Source organism: Cetorhinus maximus, chromosome X (assembly GCF_964194155.1).
Source record: "Cetorhinus maximus chromosome X, sCetMax3.hap1.1, whole genome shotgun sequence".
Classification (NCBI taxonomy): domain Eukaryota; kingdom Metazoa; phylum Chordata; class Chondrichthyes; order Lamniformes; family Cetorhinidae; genus Cetorhinus; species Cetorhinus maximus.
In genome coordinates this window covers 4,703,009-4,718,307 of record NC_135917.1, presented here as the reverse complement: position 1 = coordinate 4,718,307, position 15,299 = coordinate 4,703,009, and the positions used below count along the sequence as shown (strand labels likewise).

Below are 15,299 nucleotides of genomic sequence, written 5' to 3'. Positions count from 1 at the left end.
GTTTTATACCCCACCCCCACCACCCAGGGTGGCATGGATGGGGCAGCAGAATAAAGAAGTTTTTGTTAATCCAGGAATCCCACTGGGAAATCCATCAGCATCAGTCTCGATTCACAGAATCAACTGCTCCTCAACCCTCCCAACGTGGACTGCAATGCGAAGAATGATCCATTGCGTGGAGTACCCAGAGGGTAGTCAGTGCCCGTGGGAACTATGCGCTTGTACGTTGGCATCTTCAGGAAGTGAGACTGGCGCTGTCACAGGTTTCACAAGGCAGTGTGCAATATGGAACAGATGCTCTCGCAATTACAGAATTGTTACAGCACAGAAGGAGGCCATTTGGCCCATCATGTCTGCACCAGCTCTCCGAATGAGCAATTCACTTAGTGCCTTTCTCCTGCTTTCTCCCCGTAACCCTGCACATTCTTCTTTTTCAGATGATAGTCTAATTTCAGGTCCTAACCACTCGCTGCGTAAAATGCTTTTTCTCATATTGTGATTGCTTCAGCGGACTTTCAAGAGATGGAGCCCCCCCCCCGCAAAACAAAATCCCTCCTCTACCCTTTGCCCACAACCTGGCAGCAAACCTTTTACACAAGCTTCCAATCACATATTCCCACCATCACTAAGACCTCCCATTTCCACTTCTGGAAGATCACTGGTCTATGCCCCTGTCCCAGCTCATTGTCCCTTTGTTACCTCCAGACCCGACTATTCCAACACACCCCTGGCTGGTCTCCCACACTCTACACTCTGTAAACTTGAGGTCATCCAAAACTCTGCTGCCTGTGTCTTAACTCACACCAAATCCAGATCCTCCATCACCCCTGCGCTCACTGACCTGCACTGGCTTCCAGTTGAAGAAAGAAAGACTTGCATTTATATAGCACCTTTCACAGCCACTGGACATCTCAAAGCACTTTACAGCCAATGAGCTACTTTTGAAGTGTAGTCACTGTTGTAATGATTTTAAAATTCTCATCCTTGTTTACAAGTCCCTCCATGGCCTCGGCCCCTCCCTATCTCTGTAATCTCCTCCAGCCCCACAACCCTCTGAGATATCTGCACTCCTCTAATTCTGGCCTCTTGCACATCCCCAATTTTAATCGTTCCACCGTAGCTGGCTAAGCTCTGGAATTCCTCTCCAGCTCTCCTCCTTTAAGACACTCCTTAAAACCTAACCCTTTGCCCAGGCTTTTGGTCATCTTACCTAATACCTGCTGATGTGGCTCGGTGTCTAATTTTGTTTTATAATGTTCCTGTGAAGGGATGTTTTTAATTACCTTAAAAGGCGCTATATAAACATAAGTTGTTGTTGCACACAAGTTTCTGAACAGCTCATTCTGTTAGCTCTAGTTTCAGGATTTGGCTGGTGACTCTTGTGCCCACCCGGGAGCCCGTGCCTGATTAGGAACCGCACACTCCAATTTAAACTCCTGAATGTTTGATATTTCGTCTGCCAATAGTTGTGTGCACACAAAGCCCCCACCCCTCGCCGCAGTTTAATCATTAATCCCTCGCAGAGCTGAAAGCTCCCGCCACCCTTTCCAAACACTCACTGGCATCTCCAATACCAGCACAGTAGCAAAAGCGACAACAGAGCTGACAGCTCACAGTGGAGAAAGTCTTGTAACGGGGGCTCATTTTAGTCTGCAGAGGACGAGTTTCGAAAGAATACGGCTATTGTTAGCGCAAAGGACTGGGGAAACGTCCTGTCAAAGCTGTGCTCCTTAATATACAGTAAAAAGCCTGCATTTTGCCTTCTCGACAGGCAAACTGCAGCCGTCATAAGTCAGCTGCTCTGCAGAACACAAGAGGAGGCGAAAACGTGTAGTTCTCCAGGCTGTGCTGAATACATCTCAGCGTCAGTGTATAGACTGGGGCTCCCCTTCACTAAACATGATGAGTTAAAAGTCCCTGCACGGATTTGTAGTGAGAGCCGCAGCGACAAGGCGCAGAAGCAGTAAGAATTTCACTATACTCGCCACATCAGAGCTTTAGGTTTATTGTGAATTATACGAAAGCAACAAATGTTTAACAGCTGACAAAGAAAGAGCACGGACTAGTTACCTGCGACACAACTTTTCTTCCTCTGGCCTTCTCGAGAGTCGACATTTTACAATCTGCAGGGTCGCTCGCTTTTTTTTTTGCCCCCCTCCCCGCCCTTCCAAGGAAAAAGAAAAATGAAAACACTGAGACTTTGTGAACAGCACAAAGTGCGTTTGTAAGGCTGCTCTGCTACTGATGCACTGGAGTTGCCGCTGGAGGCTTGGCCTCTCTCTCTCTCTGCTTCAGTTCTTTATGCCTTGCCAAAAAAAAAATCCTTCTGTCCACAAAACCATTACTCTGGCACTCAGTGAAGCCAATGAAATGCTGCACCTTCCTCATACCCTCAAAATCTGCTTTACAACAAGAGAAAACAGACGAGGAGAACTAATTGATTCATGTTCCCAGCCATAATTATTATTTTGTTTGGAGGGTTCAATTTATAAGACAATTTTCAGACCAGCAGGATATAGGTCCTGTACTGTAATAAAATATTAATTGTTAAATTATATCTCATTTTCACGTGGGAGATAATGAAATGGTCAAGCAAAATGGGGCTTAAATTCATCTGGGAAATTCCGATTCTACAGTGCTATAGTGGAAAGAGTAAAGCTCATGTAAAGAGAAAGACTTGCATTTCTATAGCACATTTCCCATCCTCAGGGCGTCCCAAAGCACTTGACAGCCAATGAAGTACTACTTTGAAGTTTAGTCCCTGTTGTAATGTAGGAAATACGGCAGCTAATTTGCACACAGAAAGCTCCCACAAACAGCAAACGTGATAATGACCAAATAATCAGTTTTTGTGATGTTGAATGAGAGATAAATATTGGCCAGAACACTGAGAACTCCCCTGCTCTTCTTCAAAATAATGCCCTGGGATCCTTTACACCCTCCTGAGAGGGCAGACACCTCATCTGAGAGGTGGCAGCTCTGACAATGCTGCACTCCCTCAGGACTGTACTGGAGTGTCAGCCTGGATTTCTGTGCTCAATTCCTGGAGTGGGTACTACTTGAACCTACAGCCGTCTGACTCAGAGGCAAGTGTACTCTCCACTGAGCCACAGCTGGTACCCAGGTATGGCTGCAGAGGCTGATAAAAAATGCTCATCCATTAAGCTACAAATCCACCTCATGGCTTAGCACTGGATCTCACACATGGGCCAGAAGAAATCTTTCCATTGCATTCCTAGGAGTTATATCCATAGAGGAGAATTGTTTAAACATGAGTTTTACACACCGCAGACTCAACTTGCCTTTGGACTTTACTGTCATTGGAGAATGATGAGAAACATCACAAAGTGATTATTGCCTCTTCCCAGGAGAGTCCTGAAGTATTGTGTCCAGGTTGAAGATGATCCCTGCCCCACCCACTTGTCTTTCAATTGCACCACCATCGCCGAGATTTCCACCACCAAACATCTTGTAGATCATCAACGACCAGAAGGTTATCTAGATCAGCCCTATTGACATTGTGACTAAAATGGGAAGGCAGAAACTGGGTACACTGTGGCAAGTAACTCACCTCCTGAACCCTTGAAGCCTGTCCACCATCAACAAGGCACAAGTCAGGAGTGTGATGGAATACTCTCCACTTGCCTGGATGGGTGCAGCTCTCACAACACTCAAGGCATTTTGCTGAAAAAAACGAGACATGCTGTCAAAGCTTTCTGTCTTGCACTCATCAAGACATAATCAGGACAGTTTGGGGATAACTGTTCCCTGGTGTATTCCCCATGGAATGCCAATCAGAGTCCACTTGCCAACCAATCAGCACCCTTTTCTCATGCAGTATAAATTGTTGTTCTCTTTGAGATTTGGTATTCTTGCGAATCTGTCCTGATGAGTGCAAGACGAAAAGCTTCGACAGCATGTCTCTTTTTTCAGTAATACTCAAGTTCTGTGCTAACAAACGACTACTCAAGAAGCCCCACACCACCCAGGGCAGTGTCGCCCATTTGACCAGACCCCAAAGTACAGGGCCCAATATTCATTCCTTCCCCCATTGCCGCACCATGGCTGCAGTGTATACGATCTACAGCAGTGATGGGCAACCTAGGCTAGTGAGTGAGCCACATGAGTGGCCCTCCTTCATCTCAGTGGGCCGCAAGATTGAATTTGGGCATGTGCATTAACCAAGACCACATGAATAAGATTAAATACATTTAATACACGCCAAATATTTCATAACGAGTTACAGAAAATGCTTAATCATTCATATATTAATAGAACTGTCATCAACTTCAAATGGTAAAAACAAAATAAATATTTATGCCTGCCTTACCTACATTCATCCAGGGTACGAACATGAATTAATTCCTCCTCAAACTTCCTTTACCAACCCCAAGCCTTTGACACACTATGCCACATTTGCTCTGATCAAATTCAAACGTATTTGAGAGCAATGAGAGGTAGGGCTTTAGATCACTCTGGGAAGAAAAGCGGTTCTCAAAATGCTCTGACCGTGTAGACAGCGCTTGTATGTGAACTGATGGATCATATTAATTTCCTTGATCAGAGTGTTTTTCCAGCATTTTGTTCAAATTTGGGAAGTGAGTGTAGTCACATGAAGAAAAGCCGCATCCAAAATCCAGTTTCTATCTCCTAACTCTGGGTTACTACCAAAAGTAACATCAAAAAGCACAACCTCCCATGTCCACCGGTGTTATAACCACAACGGTCTCCCGGGATAGGGTAATTTTGCTAACTGCGCTTGTGTACCCACAATTCCCGGGATGTGATTGAACCATAGCAGCGTCACCCTGTGCGTGGGTAACGGTCTCACAGGCCGCACTCAGAACCCTGATGGGCCACATGCAGCCTGCGGGCTGCAGATTTCCCACCACTGATCTACAGGGTGCATTGCAGCAACATTCCAAAACTCACCAACAGCACTCGAGAAGCTCAACACCATCCAGGACAAAGCAGCCCGCTTGATTGGCACCCCATCTACCACCTTAAACATTCACTCCCTCCACCACCAATGCACAGTGGCAGCAGTGTGTACCATCTACAAGATGCACTGCAGCAACTCACCAAGGCTCCTTCGACAGCACCTTTCAAATCCACGACCTCTACCATCTAGAAGGACAAGGGCAGCAGACACATGGGAACACCACCACCTGGAAGTTCACCTCCAAGCCACACACCATCCTGGCTTGAAAATATATCTCCGTTCCTTCACTGTAACTGAGTCAAAATCCTGGAACTTCCTCCCTAACAGCACTGTGGGTGTACCTACACCACATGGACTGCAGCGGTTCAAGAAGACAGCTCACCACCACCTTCTCAAGGGCAATTAGGGATGGGCAATAAATGCTGGCCTAGCCAGCGACGTCCACATGCCAGCAACAAATATTTTTTAAAAAGGCTTTTTGAAGATAGTCAATCTCTTTTCTACTCATTATTTGCCCACAGAGCTTGGTGTCATCAGCAAATTTAATATAACTTCCTGATACCCTGTGCTACATCATTCATAAATATTGTCAGTAACAATTATCAATTTGCAGAACAGTATTGAAGTTTGTTTATATTTTGAACATGAATTATTGCTGAGACAAGCACACAAGGTGGAAATTATGTGGAAAGGTAATGTGTTACCAGCATTCACATTTCCTGGGGCAGCTCATTTGCATTTTTATTCATAGTGGATGCTCAGGCGAGTAAACTAATAGACGGATGGATACACAGAATATAATCATTTTACTTCCCCCTTCCCTGTGCAGTGTTCCACCAACTTGGAGCACTGTGCACAGTTCTGACCTGAATATTATAAAAAGGGTATAGAGGCCCTGGAGAAGGTGCAAAAAGGGATTTACAAGAACGATACCAGAGCTGAGAGGTTATACTTATCAGGAAGGTCTGAAAAGGCTGGGGCTCTTTTCTCTGGAGGCCGAGGGGTGACCTGATAAAGACCTTTGAGATTATGAAAGGGTTTAATAGGATAGACATGGAGATGTTTCCAATTGTGGGTGAAACCAGAACTAGGGGCCATAAATATAAGCTAGTCACTAATAAATGCAATCGAGAATTCAGGAGAAACTTCTTCACCCAGAGAGTGGGGAGAATGTGGGACTTGATATCAGAGGGTGTGGTTGAGGCCTAGCATAGATATGTTTAAGGGGGAAGCTGGATAAACACATGAGGGAGAACAGAATAGAAGGATACGTTGATAGGGTGAGATGAAGAGGGTATGGAAGGAGGCTTGTGTGGAGCGTAAACACCAACAAGGACCTGTTGGCACACACTTCAGACACCATGTCACGAACCTCTTTGATTAAATTTATTCCAATCATGAGTCAATCCAATGATTCTGCCCATGAGTGAGCTAAAAATTTCTACTCAAATGAGTTGTGTGCTACTCTTGTCCTGAAAGATGACATGTGTCATAAAGAACTTCTGCAATTTGATTTTCAGAATGGCTTTTCATTAGATATGTTTAACATTGTTCATCTAAAGCATTTTTTCTATGCTGTAAATACTGTGTAGTACTTAACACTCCAGATAGAACAGAGTTCATCACTAAGCTTCTGTTGAGGACCCCCATACTCTGTGATTATGGGTTGTGAATGACACTCAGAGACACATGGAGGAGCTGCTCTCAAGGACCAAGGTGAGGGATAGGTGGGCTGCAAGTGGCCTCCTTGGTACATGTTATATGTACCACTTACTATGGTCATTTGGCAAAGAGCTGAGGCTCATTGCACGTCTAGATACAGAGTGTCCGCCTGCACTACATACAGACCATTCAGCTACTCGATCAGACATCAGCTCTCTTTAGATTTTCTTCCTTCACCAAAACATCCCGATGCAGTGATTGCAGAATGCTACAAGATAACCAAGAGTTACAAGGGAAAAGGGCAGAGTATAGAATATTTAAACTTTTTTATACTTGTTCATGGGATGTGAGCGTTGTTGGCAAGGCCAGCATTTATTGCCCATCCCTAATTGCCCTTGAGAAGGTGGTGGTGAGCTGTCTTCTTGAACCGCTGCAGTCCATGTGGTGTAGGTACATCCAGAGTGCAGTTAGGGAGAGAGTTCCAGGATTTTGATCCAGCGACAGTGAAGGAACGGAGATATATTTTCAAATCAGGATGGTGAGTGGCTTGGAGGGGAACTTCCAGGCGGTGGTGTTCCCATGTGTCTGCTGCCTTGTCCTTCTAGATGGTAGTGGTCATGGGTTTGGAAGGTGCTGTCTAAGGAGCCTTGGTGAGTTGCTGCAGTGCATCTTGTAGATGGTACACACTGCTGCTACTGTGTGTCGGTGGTGGAGGGCGTAAATGTTTGGTGGTAGATGGGGTGCAAATCAAGCGGGCTGCTTTGTCCTGGATGGTGTCAAGCTTCTTGAGTGTTGTTGGAACTGCACTCATCCAGGCAAGTGGAGAGTGTTCCATCACACTCCTGACTTGTGCCTTGTAGATAGTGGACAGACTTTGGGGAGTCAGGAGGTGAGTTACTCTCTGCATAATGCCCAGCCTCTGACCTGCTCTTGTAGTGACAGTATTTATATGGCTGGTCCAGTTCAGTAGAATCCAGTCTATTATGGAATGGTAGGATGCATGGTCAGTTATGATCATTGCCATGCTGAGCTCTTTATCTCATTCATACTACAGGGGAGAGCCACTGAATGGAGGCAAAATCAACTGGGGGCAACCTCACCCAGTCTTGGGCAACTCTTAGCAACTATTATAACACCAGCATTGGTAGAACCCTGGCTGCAGGTCAACCTTTGGACAGCCACGATGGAGAAAACGAAAAAAAACCATCCTTGACAGATTCCTTCCCTCATTGACTGTAAATGAGCAGCAAAACAGGCCAATCCCAACAACTTGATGCAAAAGAGAAATGAGAAAATCTTGGGAGTCCTGGGTCACTGGGTTCCTGTAAAGTGATTCAATTCTGACAGGTTCCTGTAGTGTGTCAGGAGTTAATAAATAACACAGTTTACACAAACTCCTGTCAGAAGCAGCAGCTGCCAGTACACCGAGTGAATCCAGGGATGTGTGTTTATAGATCTTGAAATATTTTTAGCAGAACATTGCACGTCATTCAACCATTCTGCATTTTATAGAGCCAGGATTCTTTTCAATTTCCCTCTCAGTCTACCTGAGCTCTCCTTCAAAGCTGCTTGCTCTACAAATTTTGTGCATGGTGCTCCAAAAATTGGTCCTTGTTGTCTTCAAATGCTCTGAGGTTAAATGTAAAGATGGCTGGTTTTCCAAATCCGCTCTAAGCGTGTGTACAAATACAGCAGTCAGATTGTGAAATGGAGTGCTTTTCATTTCCTATTTGACCATTATATTCAGAGACTGGGTTGGGGGGGGCGGAATCTAAGACAGACATTGAATCTGAAGTGGGAACGTATTAATCGTCTTCCCTTCATGATTTGTCACCTGACATCCTCCAGTTTAATTTGATTGCATACTGTTTTTTATTTTACACATGAGCAGATGTCTGTTCGAATCATATTAACTCCTCTTTCTAACTTACATATCATAAGTAATATGAGCAGGAGTCAGCCCCTTGATCCTGTTCCTTCATTCAATAACATTAGGGCTGATCTTCTCCCTCAGCTCCACCCTCCTGCACTAGCCCCTATTCCTTAATATCCAACAATCTGTCGACCTCTGTCATGAATGTGTCAGCTGTGCCTCAGTTGGTAGTATGGCTACCTCTAAATCACAAGATTCTGGGTTCAAGTCCCACTCCAAAATTTGAGCACAAAAATAAAGGTTGACACTCCAGTGCTATACTGAGGGAGTGCTGCACTGTTGGGGATGCTGTCCTCTGGATGAGATGTTAAACTGAGGCCCCACTTGCTTCCTGGGTTTGATGTAAAAGATCCTATAACACTATTTCGAAGAAGAGCAGGGGAGTTATCCCCAGTGTTCTGGCCAATATTTATCCCTCAACCAACATCACGAAAAACAGATTATCTGGTCATTATCACATTGCTGTTTGTGGGAGCTTGCTGTGTGCAAATTGACTGCTGCGTTTCCTACATTACAACAGTGATTACACTTCAAAAGAGTACATCATTGGCTGTAAAGTGCTTTGAGACATCTGATGATCGTGAAAGGCGCAACAGAAATGCAAGTCTTTCTTTATACACTCGATTACTGTGCATCCACAGCTTTCTAGGGTAGAGGATTCCAAAGGCTCCCAAACTTCTGAGTGAAGAATTTCTCCTCATCCCAGTTCAATACGGCTGACCTCTTATCTTCCCAGACGCCTCAGCAGGGGAAGCAGCCACCTGCTATTCTATTTACATATTTTATTTAATTGGGAAGCCTAAGTGAAGGCCCATAATGCTGCACGGCAACAAGCTTGAAAAAATGAGGGGAGAAAATGAGGTAAACTGAGAAGTAATAATTTGGTGAGACTAAGGTTGGGATGGGAGGGAGTGGAGAAAATAAAGAAGAGAAGATTGATGAAGAGAAGGGGTTCCACAGTCTTGATAAAGTGGAAGACGAGGCAGTGTTAACAGTTGACACGCGAAAACTTTGTAACTTTACAACACCAGTTTTTTTTAAAATCAATTTTATTTAGTAAAGTACAGTTGAAAATCTCTTGCATTGCTCTTAGATACAGGGTTAATTTAATTTCTATCACATTATTAGCTGAATGAGGAAAGGGCACATGTTTAATTGTTTTCTATATTTTCTTCCTTTTAAGGTTCCTCTTTACGCCACACTCTATTCCCTAAATGAACAGACTTAGACAAAGGGTCACTGGTCAAGATTTAAAATGAAGGGAATGTTGGAAAAGGTTGAGGGCAGTGGGTTAGGTCACCATCCTTTCACCTCTGGGACCTGTGTTTGAATCCAATCCAAGCTGATGGGGTAAAAAGCGTTACTTTCTGTTGCCTGTAAGGGTCCTAAGATGCACGAATGTGGGCAGTCTATCTACCAGCAGGCACGAGTCCATAGCACAAAATTCAGCAGAAAGTGAGAGTCTCACTCAGAGGATGCCTGCTGTGGGAAACGGACTGTCACATTACTTGATAAGGGAGCAAGGTTCTTAGTGTGAGTGGAGGGGCAGAGTGTACCATTGAAGTAGGGTAGAGGCAGTGTGCCTCAAATTTATGTTGTACCTTAACTAGGAGTACTTGATGCTAATGCTTGGTGTAGGATATTCCACCCACAGTGCTGATCACTTTCCCCCTCATTTTCCTGAGCACAAATTTCACCAAAGATAAGAATAAAAAAATACATTTATTTGTTCTTGGGATGAGGGCAGGATTTATTACCCATCACAAGTTGCCCCAAGAGCATGAAGAGTGTGTGACTGGCATCACATGTAGGCTCAGACTGGGTAGAGATTGGCATGTTTCCTTCCCTGAAGGACATGAGTGAATGAGTTTGGTTTTTATAACAATCCTGAAGCATCCATGGACATTTTTTTCTCCGGGCATCAGCCCACAAATTATTAGATTTGGTGACTTGGATTCCATGGGAAGAGGAGGGGCGGGGCCAAGTGGGAATTGAACTCTGACCTCTGGGTCGCTGCAACTGCACAGCAACTGTACCAAACTGAAACTGAAGAAGAAAATACAAGAGTGTCTTTCTTTCTGCCCGTCATGGTTTCAGAGAAATTAGTCCCGAGGACACTCACAAACCACATGCAACAGCCCAAACATGAAAACATGTGACACCATGTGATGGAGTTGACACCGAGCAGATAAACAACTATTCGGGTTTTCAGTGCCTGCTTCTGCAAGGGCTGCTTAAACGCAGCTTTTAAAACCGGAAATATGCTGAGCGCCAGTTTCTGCTTGGCATCAACCCCGTGACAATTTTTCTTCTCACTCTGACGAGCACCTTTGGAAGCGCTGACAGACGTGGGAGACAGGGGTTCACTGCTGCCAACATAGTGCCAAGATAATCCAAGTGCAGCAGTCTCGATGGCACCACCCGCTGTTCCATTACAGCAACCTCAAAGTTCACAAGTGGCAAATCCAGAAATGGGTTTGTGCGCTGTGAACCCACTCGCAGGTTGGAATCATAAAATAATTCCAGCACTGAAACAGGCCATTTGGCTCATATGTTACTGGACTAGTAACCCAGAGGCTTGGACCAATGCTCAGGTGACCCGGGTTCAAATCTTAGCACAGCAGTGGGGGGATAATTTAAATACAGTTAATTAAATGATTCTGGAATTAAAAAGCTACTTTCAGTAATGATGATAGTGAAACTACCAGATTGTCATAAAACCCCATCTGGTTCACTAATGTCCTTTAGGGAAAGAAATCTGCCATCCTTACCTGGTCTGGCCTACATGTGACTGCAGATCCACAGCAATATAGTTGACTCTTAACTGCCCTCTGAAATGACCTAGCAAGACACTCAGTTGTATCAAACCGTCAAAGAAAAGTTAGCACTGTGGGTGTACCTACACCACATGAACTGCAGTAGTTCAAGAAAATGGGTCACCACCACCACCAGGAACAGTTAGGGATGGGCAAAAAATGCTGACATTGTCAATGACACTCACATCCCACGAATTAATAAGGAAAAATATCTCTGGAGGTGTTTTTTTTCTCCACAACCCACCTCTGTTTAATCCCGCTCACTCCACTTCAGCAACGATTTGGGGTGTGAGTTCCACGTCTAATAACCCCTGCATAAAAAGGAACAGTTCATGGCCTCCTCTTTCATTTTCTTTCGGATTATCTGAACTCCGTATCCTCTTGTTACCATCCTGCTGAGCTGTGAAGACAATCTATTGCTATTTACCTCTCAGTAACCCTTAATGATTTTGACACATAATCGGCTTTTATTGTAAGAATTTTGGAGAGTTGATTGCCTGGCCAGAAGATTGTCCAGTTGGAAGTTGAGTGAAGATCAATAGCTTCAACAGCACCTTCCAAACCAGTGACCTCTCTATATATTAATGACTTGGATGAGGGAAGTGAATGTACTATTGCCAAGTTTGCAGATGACACAAAAATAGGTGGGAAGGCAAGTGGTGAGGATGACACAAGGAGTCTACAGAGGGATGTAGACAGGTTAAGTGAGTGGGCAAAAATTTGGCTGATGGAATATAATGTGGGAAAATGTGAGGTTATGCACTTTGGCAGGAAGAATAGAAGAGCTGAATATTACTTAAATGGAGAAAGACTGCAGAAAGCTGCAGCACAGAGGGATTTGTGGGTCCTTCTGCATGAATCACAAAAAGCTAACATACAAATTCAGCAGGTAATAGGGAAGGCAAATGGAATGTTGGCCTTTATTTCAAAGGGAATGGGGGAATGGAGTATAAATAGGGAAGTCTTGCTAAAACGATACAAGGCACTTTTAGACCACACCTAGAATACTGTGAAGAGTTTTGGTCACCCTATCTAAGAAAAGATGTACTGGCATTGGAGGCAGTCCAGAGAAGGTTCACTACATTGATCCCGGGTATGAAGGGATTTTCTTATGAGGAGAGGTTGAGTAGGTTGGGCCTGTACTCATTGGAGTTTAGAAGAATGAGAGGCAACCTTCTTGAAACATAAGATTTTTAGGGGACTTGACAGGGTAGATGCTGAGAGGTTGTTTCCCCTTGTGGGAGAGTCTAGGACCAGAGGGCATAATCTCAGAGTAAGGGGGTCACCCATTTAAAACAGAGATGAGGAGGAATTTCTTCTCTCAGAGGCTAGTTAATCTGTGGAATTCTTTACCGCAGAGGACTGTAGAGGCTGGGTCGTTAAGTATATTCAAGGCTGAGATAAATTTTTAATCAGTAAGGGAATCAAGGGTTATGGGGAAAAGGCAGGAAAGTGGAGTTGAGACTTATCAGATCAACCATGATCTCACTGGATGGTGGAGCAGACTCGATGGGCCGAATAGCCTATTTCTGCTCCTACGTCTTATGGTCTTTGAAGGACAAGGGCAGCAGACACATGGGAACACCACCACCAAGTTCCCCTCCAAGAGGCACCATTCTGACTTGGAAATATATCACCGTTCCTTCACTGTTGTTGGGTCAAAATCCTGGAACTCCCTCCCTAACAACACTGTGGGTGCACCTGCACCACATGGACTGCAGCGGTTCAAAAAGGCAGCTCAGCACCACCTTCGAGGGCAATTGAGGATGGGCAATAAATGCTGGCCTTATCAGCGACGCCCACATCCCGTAAATGAATTAAAAAAAACAAAGCCAGGCTTAGGGATCATAAAACAATTACAACCCCACGGCCTATTGAATGTTCAATGCTCCCTTTCTGCCACACTCATGTAGTTTCATATATATTCCAGTGTCTGTAATGCAGGAATGGTGTATCGGCTCGTAATTTTAATATGACCTTAATTCAACATCACCCGTCCACCGCTTCCCTATTTCCTGCAGAATTTGTTTGTCTATTTTTGTTACTACATGATCGTGACACGTTTGATTACTTAGCCTATATATGACTTTTTTTATGTAAGTCACACTGCAATTCAGCCTTTGACTGCAAACGTGTTTCTTGAATAAAACGATATTATTATTATATTCTCAAAGAACCTATTTGAATGTTCGTGCCCCACACTTTGCAGTGTATTGCTTCCCACCTCCAGACAGTTTAGAATCTCACAGCCTTTTCTTCATCCACATTTCAGTCACTTTTTGTCATTTCAGTTAACCTTGTGGGTCATTTTCTCACACCTCACTCGTATGTTACAGGCTTGGCACCCCTCCCATTTTGCCCAGTTCAGTCTCATTTTTTGCACAACATGACCGGGCCTCTAAAATAGCATTGACGTGCCTCTCTGACAGGCCAAAAATAGACTCTCAAGAGACCCAAACCATTCATCCCAGCATTGAATGCCCCAAGAATTATATTCTGACCAAGCATATTCTGCGACAACCACGTGTTTTAAGGCTTTTGCGAACACGGTACAGAACTCAAAAGGTCGAAAATTTAAAACGCAAGTTCGAACAAAACCAATGTTCATATCTGGGCAGCAGTAACAACAGCTTCGGCACAAACGAGCCAAGGTGTTGACGGGGTTAAGGGACCCAAGGCGTAGATTTATTTTCCTAAATTGTCTGCTGCCCACTTCTGCTTTAGACACACGTTAAAAAACAGGGATGCAAGGTGAACACAAAAGAAGTTCAGGTCACTGAGTGTCTGAAGGAAACAGTTCTACAGCCCTAAGGCTGTTGCAACCTCCTGCACAAAACTCAGCAACTGGTTCTGTTGCTACCTAGCAAAAGCACTGCAGTCATTGTCTAGTTTACCCACCTACACAAGAGCAAGAAGATCTTTAGCAGCTGGCTGGAGTCAGTTTTGGCACCTTCGGGTGCTTTTTTCCGCTACAATTAAGCCTCAAATTCTTCCTCTTCTGATTGCAGAGTTTTAATCCCGCACATGTGCGAGACTAAAAAGAACTTTTCCACCGACCCAGACAATCCAAATTGAATGTTCGTCGCCGTCAGTTCCTTGCAAACTCGGCTCAGGGAGTGTAATTAATGTGAGCTAACACTCAACATATTTGCCATATGCACATGTTGGGCATTGTGCCAAGCTGAACCTAAACAAGGCAACTGTTGAGGGGCACCTTAAGCCGTGTGTCCTAGAGTAATGCATTCTCCATCACAGAAGGCACCTGTCAGGAAGGAAAGCTACCAGCCCAAACATTTACTCTGAAAAGGCAAAATACTGTGGATGCTGGAACTCTGAAACAGAAACAAAAATCACTGGAAAAACTCAGCAGGTCTGACAGCGTCTGTGGAGAGAAAGGCAGAGTTAACGTTTCGAGTCCGTATGACACTTCTTCAGAGCTGTAAAGCTTCCTTCCCTTGTACAGATAAACGAGAGACTCCAGGCTCAAAGGATTTTACACTTATGAATAAACCAGCTGGAATTTTCCGTGGGGGCACAATTGGGAAGTTATGTCCAGTGTCTATCTGCCCCCAGGTTTCATGTCACTGTCACTAATATATTCCAAAGTGTAAACCTGGGCATGAACAGACGAGTGGATCTCATACCATATCTTCCACCTTTAAGCTTGAAAATCACAGATTTCAGGCCATTAAACAGGCACAGTGGCTTTTTCTGGCACACTTAGCCCAGGATCGCTGTAACCGGTGCAAAAGATGGCAGATTTTTAAACGCAAATTGCATTCAGCGCATGTCGAGTTTGTGCCATCTTTTGCACTGGTCTAAACTTAGTCATGTTGGAAGACAGCCCTGCCCACAAAAATGGCCAACACCCCGAGCGAATGAACCGCCGCAACGAGTTTCGGCTCATTTGTAGCCTGTCAAGGAGGCGTGAAAATTAATTTGGTTC

At 44.5% G+C, this 15,299-nt stretch overlaps 1 protein-coding gene across 2 annotated transcripts in view; it reads right to left on the bottom strand.

The window, feature by feature from the left end:
* The window catches only part of LOC144672573 (tensin-2-like), a 237,007-nt gene that overhangs the window by 158,652 nt on the left and 63,056 nt on the right, over positions 1–15,299 (bottom strand). The window contains exon 1 of one of the 2 annotated variants that reach the window (XM_078534375.1): positions 2,071–2,234. The exons of the other annotated variant lie outside the window; for it this stretch is intronic. Coding sequence (XP_078390501.1) covers positions 2,071–2,115 — 45 coding nt within the window. The 5' untranslated portion in view covers positions 2,116–2,234. Of the gene's footprint in view, positions 1–2,070; positions 2,235–15,299 lie in introns of those variants that run through there. 2 annotated transcript variants of the gene reach the window in all.